The following is a 17,539-nucleotide window of genomic DNA, read 5'->3' on the forward strand; positions in this document are numbered from 1 at the left end:
ATGAATGTTACTACATGACATATATACTTACAACATGTGTATATTACATGTTATTATGAATGTTACTACATGACATATATACTTACATCATGTATATATTACATGTTATTATGAATGTTACTACAGGACATATATACTTACATCATGTATATATTACATGTTATTATGAATGTTACTACATGACATATATACTTACATCATGTATGTATTACATGTTATTATGAATGTTACTACATGACATATATACTTACATCATGTATATATGACATGTTATCATGAATGTTACTACATGACATATATACTTACATCATGTATATATGACATGTTATTATGAATGTTACTACATGACATATATACTTACATCATGTATATATTACATGTTATTATGAATGTTACTACATGACATATATACTTACATCATGTATAAATGACATGTTATTATGCATGTTACTAGATACTACATATGTACTTACATCATGTTTATATGACATGTTATTATGAATGTTACTAGATACTACATATATACTTGCGGCGTGTGTATAAAACATTGATGGAGGTTTTTTTTAGAGCACTTTATCGGCGGAATCGAGCTAATTCCGTCTCTCCATTGTTAGCTGACTTTTGCTAACCTTTATTTACGACTGAGAATTCACAAAAAAGAAGATAATGTGTTCTTGTCTTGCATCATGATTCTTTCTAAAGGTCCAACGTGCAGTTTCCTTTCAGGGGGGGGGGGGACTTCAAAATAAAAGTGCGAGGCCTGGACTGGTGTGCTGTCATCCACGTTACATCTTCATGGCTTTTTAACGCAGCACCTCTTACGGAGGAGCAGCGCCTGCAATTAGTTACGCTTTGATTTAGGCGGCACAACGTGTGTGTGTGTGTGTGTATATTTGTGTGTACTTTGTGTGTGTACTTTGTTTCCTTTGTGCAAGGATATAAAAGCGGGGGCTCTATCAAAGCGTATTAATAATGAACTGCAATTAGCGAGCTGTGATGATGATAGCATAACTTCAAGACCACCCCCACCCCCCCACCCCCTTACACACACACACACACACATGCAGCCAACACACTCCGACTCGTAACCACTTCCCCGTGGCGACACCACGCGGGCGGCGTTAGGGGGCCAACTAGTGGCGGGAAGGAGCGCTGCAAGGAGACGTAATTAACGTCTCTTCCTCTTTCACTTTATTGCATCACGGGAGTGTCACCACGGCAACAAACATCCCACAGACCTGGGGGGAGAAGGGGGGCGGGGGGGCCCACAATTAAAAGTGTTGCTCCGGCGCTAACGAAGTTGTTTTCAGAAGACGTCACATGACCAACGCAGGAAGTCACGTACGGAAAAAAAAAGAGATTTATCTTCCTGACCTTCTCTATGCAAAGCAGACAACAACAACAACAACAACAACAACAACAACAACAACAACAAAGGAGGTCAGCCACTGCCGTGGACAAAAGTACTGGGACACAACAGAAGGTCAGCCAATGTGTTTCCACTGAAGGACACAAAAACAAACTGAAAGGCCATTTTGACACATTTTGATACGTTGAAGTTATGCTATCATCATCACAGCTCGCAAAATTGCAGTTCATTATTAATACGCTTTGATAGAGCCCCCGCTTTTATATCCTTGCACAAAGGAAACAAAGTACACACACAAAGTACACACAAATATACACACACACACACACACACACATTGTGCCGCCTAAATCAAAGCATGACTAATTGCAGGCTTAAAAAGCCATGTGACGTTTTGTGTTAAACTCGTTTTGCGACATTTTGTTCAATGCAGTTTCATTTTTATGCCATTTTGTGTTACGACATTTTTTTATTTTTTTTTAACGTTTTTTTTTAAACGTTTTTTCATCTTAGAGGGTTTCGTGTTACGGCTATTTTCTTTATGGTGGTTCGTATTACGATGTCTCTTGTTACAGGGTTTTGTATTTTGGCGTTTCGTGTAATGGGGTTCTTTTTTACGGCATTTTCTATTAAGACGTTTGTTTTGTGACGTTACGATGTTTTTTTGTTACGGCGTTTCGTGTTATGGCGTTCTATTTTACGAAATTTTGTATTGCAAAATTTTGTTCATGCCGTTCCTGTTTACGATGTTTTGTGTTACACCGTTTTGTTTTACAACCTTTCGTGTTACAGGGTTTTGCGTATTGGCGTTTCGTGTTATGGAGTCCCTTTTTACGGAATTTTGTGTTAAGATGTTTGTTTTGTGATATTTTATGTTCCGATGTTTCGTTTTGCAACATTTCGTTTCATGTCGCTTTGTTTTAGGCTGTTTTTGGTTATGGCGTTTTGTTTTCAAAACTTTCGTGTTCCAAGTTTTTTCATGTGAGAGGGTTTTGTGTTACGGCGATTTTGTCTGATGTTTTATGTTAAGTTGTTTCTTGTTATGCCGCTTCGTGTTATGGCGTAATAATTTATGGAATTTGGTATAGCAACATTTCCATTCATGCCGTTCCAGTTTACGATGTTTTGTGTTACACCGTTTTTTTTATAACCTTTCGTGTTACGGTGTTTCGTGTATTAAGTTTTTTAAAGCATTTTCATTTTAGCGTTTTTTTACGTTAGGGCTATTTTGTTGAGGATGGTTTGTGTTATGATTTTTCGTGTTACGGCGTTTTGTTTAAAGCTGTTTTATATTACAGCGTTTTGTGACGTTTTTTTATCTTATGTTTCGTTTTACGACATTTCGTCTTTTAGGCTGTTTTGTGGTATGTCGTTTTGTTTTCGAACCTTTCGTGTTAAAAGTTTTTTCATGTGAGAGGGTTTCGCGTTACGGCAATTTCCTTTATGCTGTCTTGTGTTACGATGTTTCTTGTTACGGCATTTCCTGTTACCATGCCAGCCATGAAGATGTAACGTGGATGACAGCACACCAGTCCAGGCCTCGCACTTTTATTTTGAAGTCCCCCCCTGAAGGGAAACTGCACGTTGGACCTTTAGAAAGAATCATGATGCAAGACAAGAACACATTATCTTCTTTTTCTGTGAATTCTCAGTCTTAAAGACGAAATGTCGTAAAACGAAACATAAGATAAAAACGTCACAAAAACACCGCAATATAAAAAACTAAAACAAAACGCCGTAACACGAAAAATCATAACACAAACCACCATCAACAAAATAGCCCTAACGCAAAAACAGGTAAAATGAAAATGCTTTAAAAAACTTGTAACACGAAAAGTTGTAAAAATAAACTGCCTTGAACGAAATGTTGTCAAAATAAAAGTTGCAAAACGAAATTTCGCAAACCAAAGCATAACACCATAAACAAGCACTGTAACATGAAACAGTACAAACAAAATCGCCTAAACACGTAACCATTTACTGCGATTAAAAAAATAAATAAACATAACACGAAAGGTTGTAAAACAAAACGGTGTAACACAAAACATCGTAAACTGGAACGGCATGAATGGAAATGTCGCAAAACGAAATATAACACAAAATGTCACAAAACAACATGTTGCAATACAAAATTCCGTAAAATAGAACGCCATAACACGAAACGCCATGACAAGAAACATCTTAACATAAAACACCATCGGCAAAATCGGCGTAACACAAAACCCTCTCACATGAAAAACCTTGGAACGCAAAATTTTCGAAAACAAAACGCCAAAACAAAAACAGCATAAAACAAAACGACATGAAACGAATTGTTGCAAAACGAAACATTGTAACATAAAACATCACAAAACAAACTGCCGTACAAAATAACACCATAACACCAAACACCGTAACAGGAAACGCCAAAACACAAAACCCTGTAACACGAAAAGTTCTAAAAAAAAAAACGGTGTAACACAAAACATCGTAAACTGGAACGGCATGAATGGAAATGTCCCTTAACAAAATATCATGACACCAAAATTCACAAAGCAAAATGTTGCAATTCAAAATTCAGAACCCTGTAACAGGAAATGCCAAAACAAGAAACATCGTAACACAAGACAGCAGAAAGAAAATTGCCGTAACACGAAACCCTCTCACATGAAAAAACTTTTAACACGAAAGGTTCGAAAACAAAACGACATACCACAAAACAGCCTAAAAGACGAAATGTCGTAAAACGAAACATAAGATAAAAACGTCACAAAACACCGCAATATAAAAAACTAAAACAAAACGCCGTAACACGAAATATCATAACACAAACCACCATCAACAAAATAGCCCTAACGCAAAAACAGCTTAAATGTAAATGCTTTAAAAAACTTGTAACACGAAAGGTTGTAATACTAAACTGCGTTGAACGAAATGTTGTCAAAATAAAAGTTGCAAAACGAAATTTCGCAAACCAAAACATAACATCATAAACAAGCACTGTAACATGAAACAGTATAAACAAAATCGCCTAAACACGTAACCATTTACTGCGATTAAAAAACAAAAAAACATAACACGAAAGGTTGTAAAACAAAACGGTGTAACACAAAACATCGTAAACTGGAACGGCATGAATGGAAATGTCGCAAAACGAAATATAACACAAAATGTCACAAAACAACATGTTGCAATACAAAATTCCGTAAAATAGAACGCCATAACACGAAACGCCATGACAAGAAACATCTTAACATAAAACACCATCAACAAAATCGGCGTAACACAAAACCCTCTCACATGAAAAACCTTGGAACGCAAAATTTTCGAAAAAAAAACGCCAAAACCAAAAACAGCCTAAAACAAAACGACATGAAACGAATTGTTGCAAAACGAAACATTGTAACATAAAACATCACAAAACAAACATCGTAATGCAAAATGCCGTACAAAATAACACCATAACACCAAACACCGTAACAGGAAACGCCAAAACACAAAACCCTGTAACACGAAAAGTTCTAAAAAAAAAAACGGTGTAACACAAAACATTGTAAACTGGAACGGCATGAATGGGAATGTCGCTAAACAGAATATCATGACACCAAAATTCACAAAGCAAAACATTGCAATTCAAAATTCAGTAGAACAGAACCCTGTAACAGGAAATGCCGTAACAAGAAACATCGTAACACAAGACAGCATAAAGAAAATTGCCGTAACACGAAACCCTCTCACATGAAAAAACTTTTAACACGAAAGGTTCGAAAACAAAACGACATACCACAAAACAGCCTAAAAGACGAAATGTCGTAAAACGAAACATAAGATAAAAAAACGTCACAAAACGCTGTAATATAAAACAGCTTAAAACAAAACGCCGTAACACGAAAAATCATAACACAAACCACCATCAACAAAATAGCCCTAACGTAAAACCGCTAAAATGAAAATGCTTTAAAAAACTTAATACACGAAACACCGTAACACGAAAGGTTATAAAAAAAAACGCTGTAACACAAAACGTCGTAAACTGGAACGGCATGAATAGAAATGTTGCTATACCAAATTCCATAAATTATTATGCCATAACACAAAGCTGCATAACAAGAAACAACTTAAAATAAAACATCAGACAAAATCGCCGTAACACAAAAACCTCTCACATGAAAAAACTTGGAACATGAAAGTTTTGAAAACAAAACGCCATAACCAAAAACAGCCCAAAACAAAGCGACATGAAACGAAATGTTGCAAAACAAAACATCGGAACATAAAACATCACAAAACAAACATCTTAACACAAAATTCCGTAAAAAAGGACCCCATAACACGAAACGCCAATACGCAAAACCCTGTAACACAAAAGGTTGTAAAACAAAACGGTGTAACACAAAACATCGTAAACAGGAACGGCATGAACAAAATTTTGCAATACAAAATTTCGTAAAATAGAACGCCATAACACGAAACGCCGTAACAAGAAACATCTTAACATAAAACGTCACAAAACAAACGTCTTAATAGAAAATGCCGTAAAAAAGAACCCCATAACACGAAACGCCAAAATACAAAACCCTGTAACAAGAGACATCGTAATACGAACCACCATAAAGAAAATAGCCGTAACACGAAACCCTCTAAGATGAAAAAACGTTAAAAAAAACAAAAAACAATGTCGAAATACAAAATGGCATAAAAATGAAACTGCATTGAACAAAATGTCGCAAAACTAGTGTAACACAAAACGTCACAAATCTAAATGCCCTTAATCCCTTAAACATGAAAAAACTTTTAAAACAAAAAGTGTAGCAGGAAATGTTGCACAATGATCGTAACACAAAGGTCACAAAACAAAACGTTGCAATACAAAATGCTGTAAACACAACCTCATAACACGAAACATCGTAACATGAAACATCGTAACACCATAAATTAAACTTTTGAAACATGAAACTTTGAAAAGCAATAAAAAACCACCCAAAAAAACATGTTGTAATATGAAATGAAACGCTGTAAAAACAAACAAACATCGCAACACGAAAGGTTGTGAAACAAAACAGTGTAACACAAACAGCGTAAACTGAAATGGCATTGAAGGAAATGTTACAAATTGATCGTAACACAAGGGTCACAAAACAAAATGTTGCAATACAAAATGGCGTAAAACAATGTAGTAACGCGAAACATCGTAACACCGTAAATGAAACAATTGAAACATGAAACATGTTGCAACACAAAAAGGTTGTAATATGAAATGAAAATCTGTAAAAAAAAACATCGCAACACGTAAGATTGTTAAACAAAACAGTGTAATACAAAGCAGCGTAAACCGTAGCGGCACACAAGGAAATGTTGTAAAATGATCATAACACAAAGGTCACAAAACAAAACGTTGCATTAAAAAATGTCGTAAAACACTATGTCCTAACAAGAAACATCGTAACACCATAAACGAAACAGTTAAAACATAAAACGGCAACGAAACGGCATATAAGGAAATGTTTCAAAATGATCGTAACACAAAACTCACAAAACAAAATGATCGTAACACAAAGGTAACAAAACACAATGGCGTAAAACAACAATGTTATAACACGAAACATCGTAACACCATAAATGAAACAGTTGAAACATTAAACTCTCCAGCATGAATAGATGTAAAAAAACATCACAAAATGGTTGTAACATGAAATGAAAAGTTGTAAAAAAATCCAAACATCGCAACACGAAAGTTTGTAAAACAAAGCAGCGTAAACCGAAACGGCACACAAGGAAATGTTACTAAATAATAGTAACACAAAGGTCACAAAACAAAACGATTCAAAAACAAAATGTCGCAAAACACAATGTCGTAACACAAAACATCGTAACACCATAAACTAAACAATTAAAACATAAAAAGGCAACGAAACGGCATATAAGGAAATGTTGCAAAACGATCGTAACACAAAGGTCACAAAACAAAACGTTGCTATACAAAATGTCGTAAAACACAATGTCGTGACACGAAACATCGTAACACCATAAACGAAACAATTATAACATAAAACGGCAACGAAACGGCATACAAGGAAATGCTGCAAAACGATCGTAACACAAAACTCACAAAACTAAATGATCGTAACACAGAGGTAACAAAACACAATGTCATAACACAAAACATCGTAACACCATCAATGAAACAGTTGAAACATTAAACTCCTTAGCTGGAACACCTGTAAAAAAACACAATGTCGTAACACGAAACATTATAACACCGTAAACGAAACAATTAAAACATAAAACGGCAACGAAACGGCATATAAGGAAATGTTGCAAAATGATCGTAACACAAAAGTCACAAAACAAAACGTTGCAATACAAAATGTCGTAAAACACAATGTCGTGACACGAAACATCGTAACACCATAAACGTAGCAACTATAACATAAAACGGCAACGAAACGGCATACAAGGAAATGCTGCAAAACGATCGTAACACAAAACTCACAAAACAAAATGATCGTAACACAGAGGTAACAAAACACAATGTCATAACACAAAACATCGTAACACCATCAATGAAACAGTTGAAACATTAAACTCCTTAGCAGGAACACCTGTAAAAAAACACAATGTCGTAACACGAACCATCGTAACACCATAAACGAAACAAAACATAAAACGGCAACGAAACGGCATATAAGGAAATGTTGCAAAATGATCGTAACACAAAGGTCACAAAACAAAACGTTGCAATACAAAATGTCGTAAAACACAATGTCGTGACACGAAACATCGTAACACCATAAACACAGCCCTTTGAGACACTTGTGATTTAGGGCTATATAAATAAACATTGATTGATTGATTGGAACGAAACAATTATAACATAAAACGGCAACGAAACGGCATACAAGGAAACGCTGCAAAACGATCGTAACACAAAACTCACAAAACAAAATGATCGTAACACAGAGGTAACAAAACACAATGTCATAACACAAAACATCGTAACACCATCAATGAAACAGTTGAAACATTAAACTCCTTAGCAGGAACACCTGCAAAAAAAACACAATGTCGTAACACGAAACATTGTAACACCATAAACGAAACAATTATAACATAAAACGGCAACGAAACAGCATACAAGGAAATGCTGCAAAACGATCGTAACACAAAACTCACAAAACAAAATGATCGCAACACAGAGGTAACAAAACACAATGTCATAACACAAAACATCGTAACACCATCAATGAAACAGTTGAAACATTAAACTCCTTAGCAGGAACACCTGTAAAAAAACACAATGTCGTAACACGAAACATCGTAACACCATAAACAAAACAATTAAAACATAAAACGGCAACGAAACGGCATATAAGGAAATGTTGCAAAATGATCGTAACACAAAGGTCACAAAACAAAACGTTGCATTACAAAATGTCGTAAAACACAATGTCGTGACACGAAACATCGTAACACCATAAACGAAACAATTATAACATAAAACGGCAACGAAACGGCATACAAGCAAATGCTGCAAAACGATCGTAACACAAAACTCACAAAACAAAATGATCGTAACACAGAGGTAACAAAACACAATGTCATAACACAAAACATCATAACACCATCAATGAAACAGTTGAAACATTAAACTCCTTAGCAGGAACACCTGTAAAAAAACACAATGTCGTAACACGAAACATTATAACACCATAAACGAAACAATTAAAACATAAAACGGCAACGAAACGGCATATAAGGAAATGTTGCAAAATGATCGTAACACAAAGGTCACAAAACAAAACGTTGCAATACAAAATGTCGTAAAACACAATGTCGTGACACGAAACATCGTAACACTATAAACGAAACAATTATAACATAAAACGGCAACGAAACGGCATACAAGGAAATGCTGAAAAACGATCGTAACACAAAACAAAATGATCGTAACACAGAGGTAACAAAACACAATGTCATAACACAAAACATCGTAACACCATCAATGAAACAGTTGAAACATTAAACTCCTTAGCAGGAACGCCTGTAAAAAAACACAATGTCGTAACACGAAACATTATAACACCATAAACGAAACAATTAAAACATAAAACGGCAACGAAACGGCATATAAGGAAATGTTGCAAAATAATCGTAACACAAAGGTCACAAAACAAAACGTTGCAATACAAAATGTCGTAAAACACAATGTCGTGACACGAAACATCGTAACACCATAAACGAAACAATTATAACATAAAACGGCAACGAAACGGCATAAAGGGAAATGCTGCAAAACGATCGTAACACAAAACTCACAAAACAAAATGATCGTAACACAGAGGTAGCAAAACACAATGTCATAACACAAAACATCGTAACACCATCAATGAAACAGTTGAAACATTAAACTCCTTAGCAGGAACACCTGTAAAAAAACACAATGTCGTAACACGAAACATTATAACACCACAAACGAAACAATTAAAACATAAAACGGCAACGAAACGGCATATAAGGAAATGTTGCAAAATAATCGTAACACAAAAGTCACAAAACAAAACGTTGCAATACAAAATGTCGTAAAACACAATGTCGTGACACGAAACATCGTAACACCATAAACGAAACAATTATAACATAAAACGGCAACGAAACGGCATACAAGGAAATGCTGCAAAACGATGGTTACACAAAACTCACAAAACAAAATTATCGTAACACAGAGGTAACAAAACACAATGTCATAACACAAAACATCGTAACACCATCAATGAAACCTTAGCAGGAACACCTGTAAAAAAAAAACCATCGCAACACAAAAAGGTTGTCAAACAAAACGTCGCACGGTAACACGAAATGGCATAAAACAAAACATCGTAAACCAAAAGAGTCGTAACACAAAACCCTGTAGAGCAAAAGCTCTTAAAAGGCTAACTTAAACGACATGAAATACATCAGTGCACTTCTTTTACTCTCTTCGTACGAGGAGGAGCATTTCCTGTCTGATACGATTTGTGTTCTTGTAGGTTGCCTACAGCCGCGCTGGCTCTCCAAACGAGGGCGCGCGCGGTCATCACACCCCGATCGACGACCATTGGCCACGTCAGCGGAAAAGATCCAATGTGCCCCCCTGTAGCGGCGTGACGACAGTCGTTATTCACCTGTCATTCCTGAAGGGTGCTTGATCAAGCGGAAAAGGTGCGGTGACCCGGTTCAAGTGGCGTAGGAGAGCGGGGTCCCGGCTCCCAAATGGAGGACAAGTGCACATTTACAGTATAAATTATGTTAAGTACTGTACGCTAATGAAGAAGAAGCGTTTGTGCGTGAGTTGATGGCTGTGAAATATTAATACCTGTATTTTTTTTGTTAGCGTCCACATTAGAGAGAGGGTGAGAAGAAAGGCGTCTCCTCTCGGAGGAGAAGATGCTGCGCTAATTAAACATGCATGGCCGTGTTTCTTTCCGCCATGTTCCGCCATGCGTGCTCTTGACAGGACGCCAAAACAAGCCCAGGTGGCGCGCAAACATCTTGTGAGTACAGGCAGGAACACACAAATTAGCACCTTGGGCGCACGGCTACGCAAACGCCGGGACGGCGGCCAACGAGTCCGGCGTCAGCAAACACGGCGGGGGATTTGGGGGGGGGGGGGACATGATGCGAGCGCCAACATGAAACTTGGTGGTCATGTGAGGAAACTTGGTGGTCATGTGAGGAAACTTGGTGGTCATGTTAGGAAACTTGGTGGTCATGTGAGAAAACTTGGTGGTCATGTGAAGAAATTGGTGGTCATGTGAAGAAACTTGGTGGTCATGTGAAGAAACTTGGTGGTCATGTGAGAAAACTTGGTGGTCATGTGAAGAAATTGGTGGTCATGTGAAGAAACTTCGTGGTCATGTGAGGAAACTTGGTGGTCATGTGGGGAAACTTGGTGGCCATGTGAAAAAATTTGGTGGTCATGTGAGGAAACTTGGTGGTCATGTGAGAAAACTTGGTGGTCATGTGAAGAAACGTGGTGGTCATGTGAGGAAACTTGATGGTCATGTGAGAAAACTTGGTGGTCATGTGAGAAAACTTGGTGGTCATGTGAAGAAACTTGGTGGTCATGTGAGGAAACTTGGTGGTCATGTGAGGAAACTTGGTGGTCATGTGAGGAAACTTGGTGGTCATGTTAGGAAACTTGGTGGTCATGTGAGAAAACTTGGTGGTCATGTGAAGAAATTGGTGGTCATGTGAAGAAACTTGGTGGTCATGTGAGGAAACTTGGTGGTCATGTAAGGAAACTTGGTGGTCATTTGAAGAAATTTGGTGGTCATGTGAGGAAACTTGGTGGTCATGTGAGGAAACTTGGTGGTCATGTGAGGAAATTTGGTGGTCATGTGAGGAAACTTGGTGGTCATGTGAGGAAACTTGGTGGTCATGTGAGGAAACTTCAAGGTCATGTGAAGAAACTTGGTGGTCATGTGAGGAAACTTGGTAGTCATGTGAAGAAACTTGGTGGTCATGTGAAGAAACTTGGTGGTCATGTGAAGAAACTTGGTGGTCATGTGAGGAAACTTGGTGGTCATGTGAAGAAACTTGGTGGTCATGTGAGGAAACTTGGTGGTCATGTGAGGAAACTTGGTGGTCATGTGAAGAAACTTGGTGGTCATGTGAGGAAACTTGGTGGTCATGTGAGGAAACTTGGTGGTCATGTGAGGAAACTTGAAGGTCATGTGAAGAAACTTGGTGGTCATGTGAGGAAACTTGGTGGTCATGTGAAGAAACTTGGTGGTCATGTGAGGAAACTTGGTGGTCATGTGAGGAAACTTGGTGGTCATGTTAGGAAACTTGGTGGTCATGTGAGAAAACTTGGTGGTCATGTGAAGAAATTGGTGGTCATGTGAAGAAACTTGGTGGTCATGTGAGGAAACTTGGTGGTCATGTAAGGAAACTTGGTGGTCATTTGAAGAAATTTGGTGGTCATGTGAGGAAACTTGGTGGTCATGTGAGGAAACTTGGTGGTCATGTGAGGAAATTTGGTGGTCATGTGAGGAAACTTGGTGGTCATGTGAGGAAACTTGGTGGTCATGTGAGGAAACTTCAAGGTCATGTGAAGAAACTTGGTGGTCATGTGAGGAAACTTGGTAGTCATGTGAAGAAACTTGGTGGTCATGTGAAGAAACTTGGTGGTCATGTGAAGAAACTTGGTGGTCATGTGAGGAAACTTGGTGGTCATGTGAAGAAACTTGGTGGTCATGTGAGGAAACTTGGTGGTCATGTGAGGAAACTTGGTGGTCATGTGAAGAAACTTCGTGGTCATGTGAGGAAACTTGGTGGTCATGTGAGGAAACTTGGTGGTCATGTGAGGAAACTTGAAGGTCATGTGAAGAAACTTGGTGGTCATGTGAGGAAACTTGGTGGTCATGTGAAGAAACTTGGTGGTCATGTGAGGAAACTGGGTGGTCATGTGAAGAATCTTGGTGGTCATGTTGAGAAACTTGGTGGTCATGTGAAGAAATTTGGTGGTCATGTGAAGAAACTTGGTGGTCATGACTTGGTGGTCATGTGAAAAAACTTGGTGGTCATGTGAGGAAACTTGGTGGTCATGTGAGGAAATTTGGTGGTCATATGAAAAAACTTGGTGGTCATGTGAAAAAAACTTGGTGGTCATGTGAAGAAACTTGGTGGTCATGTGAGGAAACTTGAAGGTCATGTGAAGAAACTTGGTGGTCATGTGAGGAAACTTGGTGGTCATGTGAAGAAACTTGGTGGTCATGTGAGGAAACTGGGTGGTCATGTGAAGAATCTTGGTGGTCATGTTGAGAAACTTGGTGGTCATGTGAAGAAATTTGGTGGTCATGTGAGTGTGTGTGCAGTACACACGTCTGACAGTGTGTGGCAGCAGTGATGAAAACCATACTAAAATATATATTCTGTTTCTAATTTTGTGTCTTATTTATAGTTTTTTTTGAATAATTTATTTATGTATTTTAATTCAAAATTGTTTTTCATGTTTTTATTTTGATCATTTATTTTATTTATTTATTTTAATTACTGTATTTATTTTACTTAATATTATATTTTATTTATACTTGTATTATATTATTTATTACTGCTTGTTTTTGTGTTTTTTTATTTCCATTTATACATAATAAAATGTATATTTATATTATACTGTACTTTTTATGGTTTTTTAAAGACCTTTTTTATTATTATATTTGTTTACTTAATTTTGTATTTCATACTTTTATAATTGTATACATTATTGTTTTTGTTATTGGCAACACAATTGCCAGTTTTTTTTGTAAAATGTATGGCCATTACTGTAAATGGAAAAAATAGCACCAATGTTTGTTTTTTTTAACTGTAAAATCAACAATTATTGTTTTTGTTTTTTTACAGTGCATCACTGTAAATTGAACAATGGTGCCACTGTTATTGTTGATCTTATGTAAATAAATAAATACACTGGCAACACAGTCGCAAAAATATATTCATAAAAGCTACGGTCATTGTTTTTACAGTGCATTACTGTAAATAGACAAAATGTACCATTGATATTTTTAAGGTAAAATTCTGGCAGTTTTTTACTGTAAAATGTATGATCAATGTGTTTTTTTTTTTTTTTTTACAATCTATTACTGTAAATTGAACATAGCACCACTGTAAATATGATCGTAGATTTTATAATAAAATTTAAAAAAATAAGTAGAATTTACAGTAAAATAAACTGGTAGCACAGTCACAATAATTTTACCATAAAGGTTCTGTCGTTGTTTTTACAGTGCACTACTTTAAATAAAAAAAACTTAGCCTTGATCTTTGTACAGTAACATTCTGGCTATTGAGCGGCCAGTTTTTGCCGTAAAATCTACATTTGTGTATTTACAGTGCATTACTGTAAATAAAAAATGGCACCATGAAAATATCTGTACATTTTACAATAAAAACTGGCATTACAGTCGTTTTTACAGTGCATTACTGTAAATAGAAAAACGGTGCTAATATTGTTACAGTAAAATTCTAACAACTCAGCTGACAGTTTCTTATCATGAAATTTATGATCGTTGTTTAATTATTTTTTTTTACAGTGAATTACTGTAAGTTAAAAACGGCACCACTGTAATTATTTGATTTTACTTTAAAAGCAATGTTGATTTTACAGTAAAAAAATAAATAAATAAATAATTATTTTTCCGTGCAATCTACGGTTGTTGTTTTTACTGTACATTACTGTAAATAAAAAATGGCACCATGAAAGTATCTGTACATTTCACGGTAAAAACCGCCAGTGCAGTCGCCTGAATTTTACCGTGAAAGCTACGGCCGTTTTTACAGTTCATTACTGTAAATCAAAAAATGATAGCCTTTACACCTGTTTTTACAGTAAAAGCTACAGTTGTCGTTTTTGAGTAAATAACTGTAAATTACTGTAAATAGAAAAAAGGTAGCCTTAATCTTTTTACAGTAAAATTCTGGCTACTGAGCGGACAGTTTTTACCGTAAAATCTACGATTGTGTTTTTTGTTTGTTTAATTTTTTTTTTACAGTGCATTACTGTAAATGGAAAAACAGTAAAAAAAAAATTCAATAACTGGCAACAGCCACAAGAATTTTACTGTACAAACTATGGTCGTTTTTACAGTGCATTACTGTAAATAATAAAATGGTACCAATTATTTTTACGGTGAATTTAATGACAGTTTTTTTTTTATCTTGAATTTGTTTCCAGTGTGTTTGTCACGGCCAATATGGTGCTGAAGAAGTCAGGTGGAGGTGTTGGATGGAGGAAGTAGAAGTGGATGTTTTAAAAGTGGAGGTGTTGGATGGAGGAAGTAGAAGTGGATGTTTTAAAAGTGGAGGTATTGGATGGAGGAAGTAGAAGTGGATGTTTTAAAAGTGGAGGTGTTGGATGGAGGAAGTAGAAGTGGATGTTTTAAAAGTGGAGGTATTGGATGGAGGAAGTAGAAGTGGATGTTTTAAAACCGGTTCCGGTTCACCGTGCGTGACTGCTCGCCGTCTGTTCGTTGTTGCGAAAAAGGCTAAGTATCGCTCTATCTGTGTGCTTTTAATTGTTCTACAGCTTTCTTTATCACTTCTCAAACATATTTAGTGGTACTATTTAACTTGCAAATCACCCGATCTCTGTCCCACCACCCTTTCCTCAGCTAGCTAGCTGCTAAGCTAGCGCGGAGAAAGGCAGCGCCGGTCAGTAGGAAGCTACTCCCGCAGACCGCGACCACTTCCCTGAGGACAGCAGGAACTTCACTCGGTGACAGAAAACACTGTGAGTAATGGCTTCCTGCGCGTCTTGCACCATACTCACGGAGAGGTTGGCTCTGCTAGAGGGCCGTGTCCGCCAGTTAGAGCAGAGTAATGTCGTAACTTTAGATGTTGCGGACACATCTGCTAGCGTTAGCTGCAGCGAGCTAACTAGCCCAGCTTGTAGCAGTCCTAAGCGGCCTACAAGCTACGGTGTACCGGTTGAGACGCATAATAGATTTAGCTCTTTAGCTAGTCCTACACCCCAGTCTACCGGGCACCACACCTTAGTCATAGGGGACTCCATCACCCGAAACATAAAGCTTAGCAAACCAGCCACAGTAAAGTGTATCCCCGGGGCCAGAGCACCTGACATTGAAGCTAATCTTAGGGAGCTAACTCGCAACAGGCCTAGTAAACACGTACGACAGGCTAATCACACCACTAATTATGCGAATATAGTTGTACACGTTGGCTCCAATGACACTAGAATGAGACAGTCAGAGATTACAAAGAGAAACATAGCCAGGACTTGTGATCTCGCCAGAAAGATGTCCAGGCATCGAGTAATTGTCTCTGGCCCCCTGCCTGCGAGAGGCAATGATGAGAGGTATAGCAGATTAGTCTCGCTTAAAAAGTGGCTGTCTAGCCTCTGTAGGCAACAGGGACTAATGTTTATTGATAACTGGCCCTCTTTCTGGGGCAAAACAGGCTTGCTGATGAGAGACGGCCTTCACCCTAACCAGGAAGGCGCCATCATCCTGTCTAGAAACATAGACTACTATTTAAGTCTCACTTGACTGACTACACTAGAGCAAGCCCGGTCACAGGCAATTACAATGTCTGTTAGTCCGGGTGAGGAGTCAGTTAAGCTAGAACTAGCCAGCGCCAGGCTGGATAATCCATGTACGCATAGCAATTCTCTTAGAATAATACACAATTCACATAATGTTTTTTCTGTTGTGTCTGTGTCAGAGGTGGACATGCATTCTACTGAGGTGGCAATTTATGATATGTCCAGTCTATTGCAGCACCAAGCAAACAATAGGAAAATTCCCATCATATCAATTCCTAGTTATGGTCGAAACTATTTAAAGTGCACTACGCTTAATAAACGCAACATTGTTAATATTGCCACTACGGATAATCTTAACAAAAACTCGTCAAAACAGCCCAATACCTATAATATGGGCTTTTTAAACATAAGATCATTGTCTCCCAAGGCGTTATTAGTTAATGAGGTCATTAGAGACAACAATCTTAACGTCATTGGTCTTAGCGAAACCTGGCTCAAACCAGACGAATTTTTTGCGCTCAATGAGGCATCTCCTCCTAACTATACGAATGCGCATGTTGCCCGTCCTCTTAAAAGGGGAGGGGGTGTCGCACTAATATACAATGAAAATTTCAACCTTACCCCTAACCTAAATAATAAATATAAATCGTTTGAGGTGCTTACTATGAGGTCTATCACACCGCTACCTCTCGACCTGGCTGTTATCTACCGCCCCCCTGGGCCCTATTCGGACTTTATCAGTGAATTCTCAGAGTTCGTTGCTGATCTAGTGACGCACGCCGACAATATAATCATAATGGGGGACTTTAATATCCATATGAATACCCCATCGGACCCTCAGTGCGTGGCGCTCCAAACCATAATTCATAGCTGTGGTCTTACACAAATAATACATGAACCCATGCATCGCAACGGTAATACAATAGATCTAGTGCTTGTCAGGGGTGTCACCATCTCCAAAGTTATGATACTTCCATATACTAAAGTAATGTCCGATCATTACCTTAATAACTTACTGCTATAGCGGCCGCAACATTAATGCTGCCACAACGATGACTCTTGCTGACCTACTGCCTTCGGTAATGGCACCATTCCCAAATTATGTGGGCTCTATTGATAACCTCACTAACAACTTTGACGATGCCTTGCGCGAAA

At 37.6% G+C, this 17,539-nt stretch overlaps 1 protein-coding gene and 1 long non-coding RNA gene across 2 annotated transcripts in view; both read left to right on the plus strand.

Moving 5' to 3' along the window:
• The first annotated feature begins 1,349 nt into the window (after positions 1–1,349).
• Positions 1,350–17,539, plus strand: part of LOC133644229 (uncharacterized) — a 39,823-nt gene continuing 23,633 nt past the window's right edge. The window contains exons 1-2 of the long non-coding RNA XR_009824743.1: positions 1,350–1,483; positions 10,374–10,545. This is a non-coding gene — a long non-coding RNA (uncharacterized LOC133644229). The remainder of the gene's footprint in view (positions 1,484–10,373; positions 10,546–17,539) is intronic.
• On the plus strand, positions 10,589–17,458 carry LOC133644326 (uncharacterized). Its single transcript, XM_062038723.1, has 3 exons — positions 10,589–10,631; positions 10,718–10,877; positions 15,495–17,458. The coding sequence occupies exon 3, from the start codon at positions 16,428–16,430 to the stop codon at positions 17,406–17,408; it is 981 nt and encodes a 326-aa protein (XP_061894707.1). The 5' UTR covers positions 10,589–10,631; positions 10,718–10,877; positions 15,495–16,427; the 3' UTR covers positions 17,409–17,458.

This window comes from Entelurus aequoreus, linkage group LG27 (genome assembly GCF_033978785.1).
Source record: "Entelurus aequoreus isolate RoL-2023_Sb linkage group LG27, RoL_Eaeq_v1.1, whole genome shotgun sequence".
NCBI lineage: Eukaryota > Metazoa > Chordata > Actinopteri > Syngnathiformes > Syngnathidae > Entelurus > Entelurus aequoreus.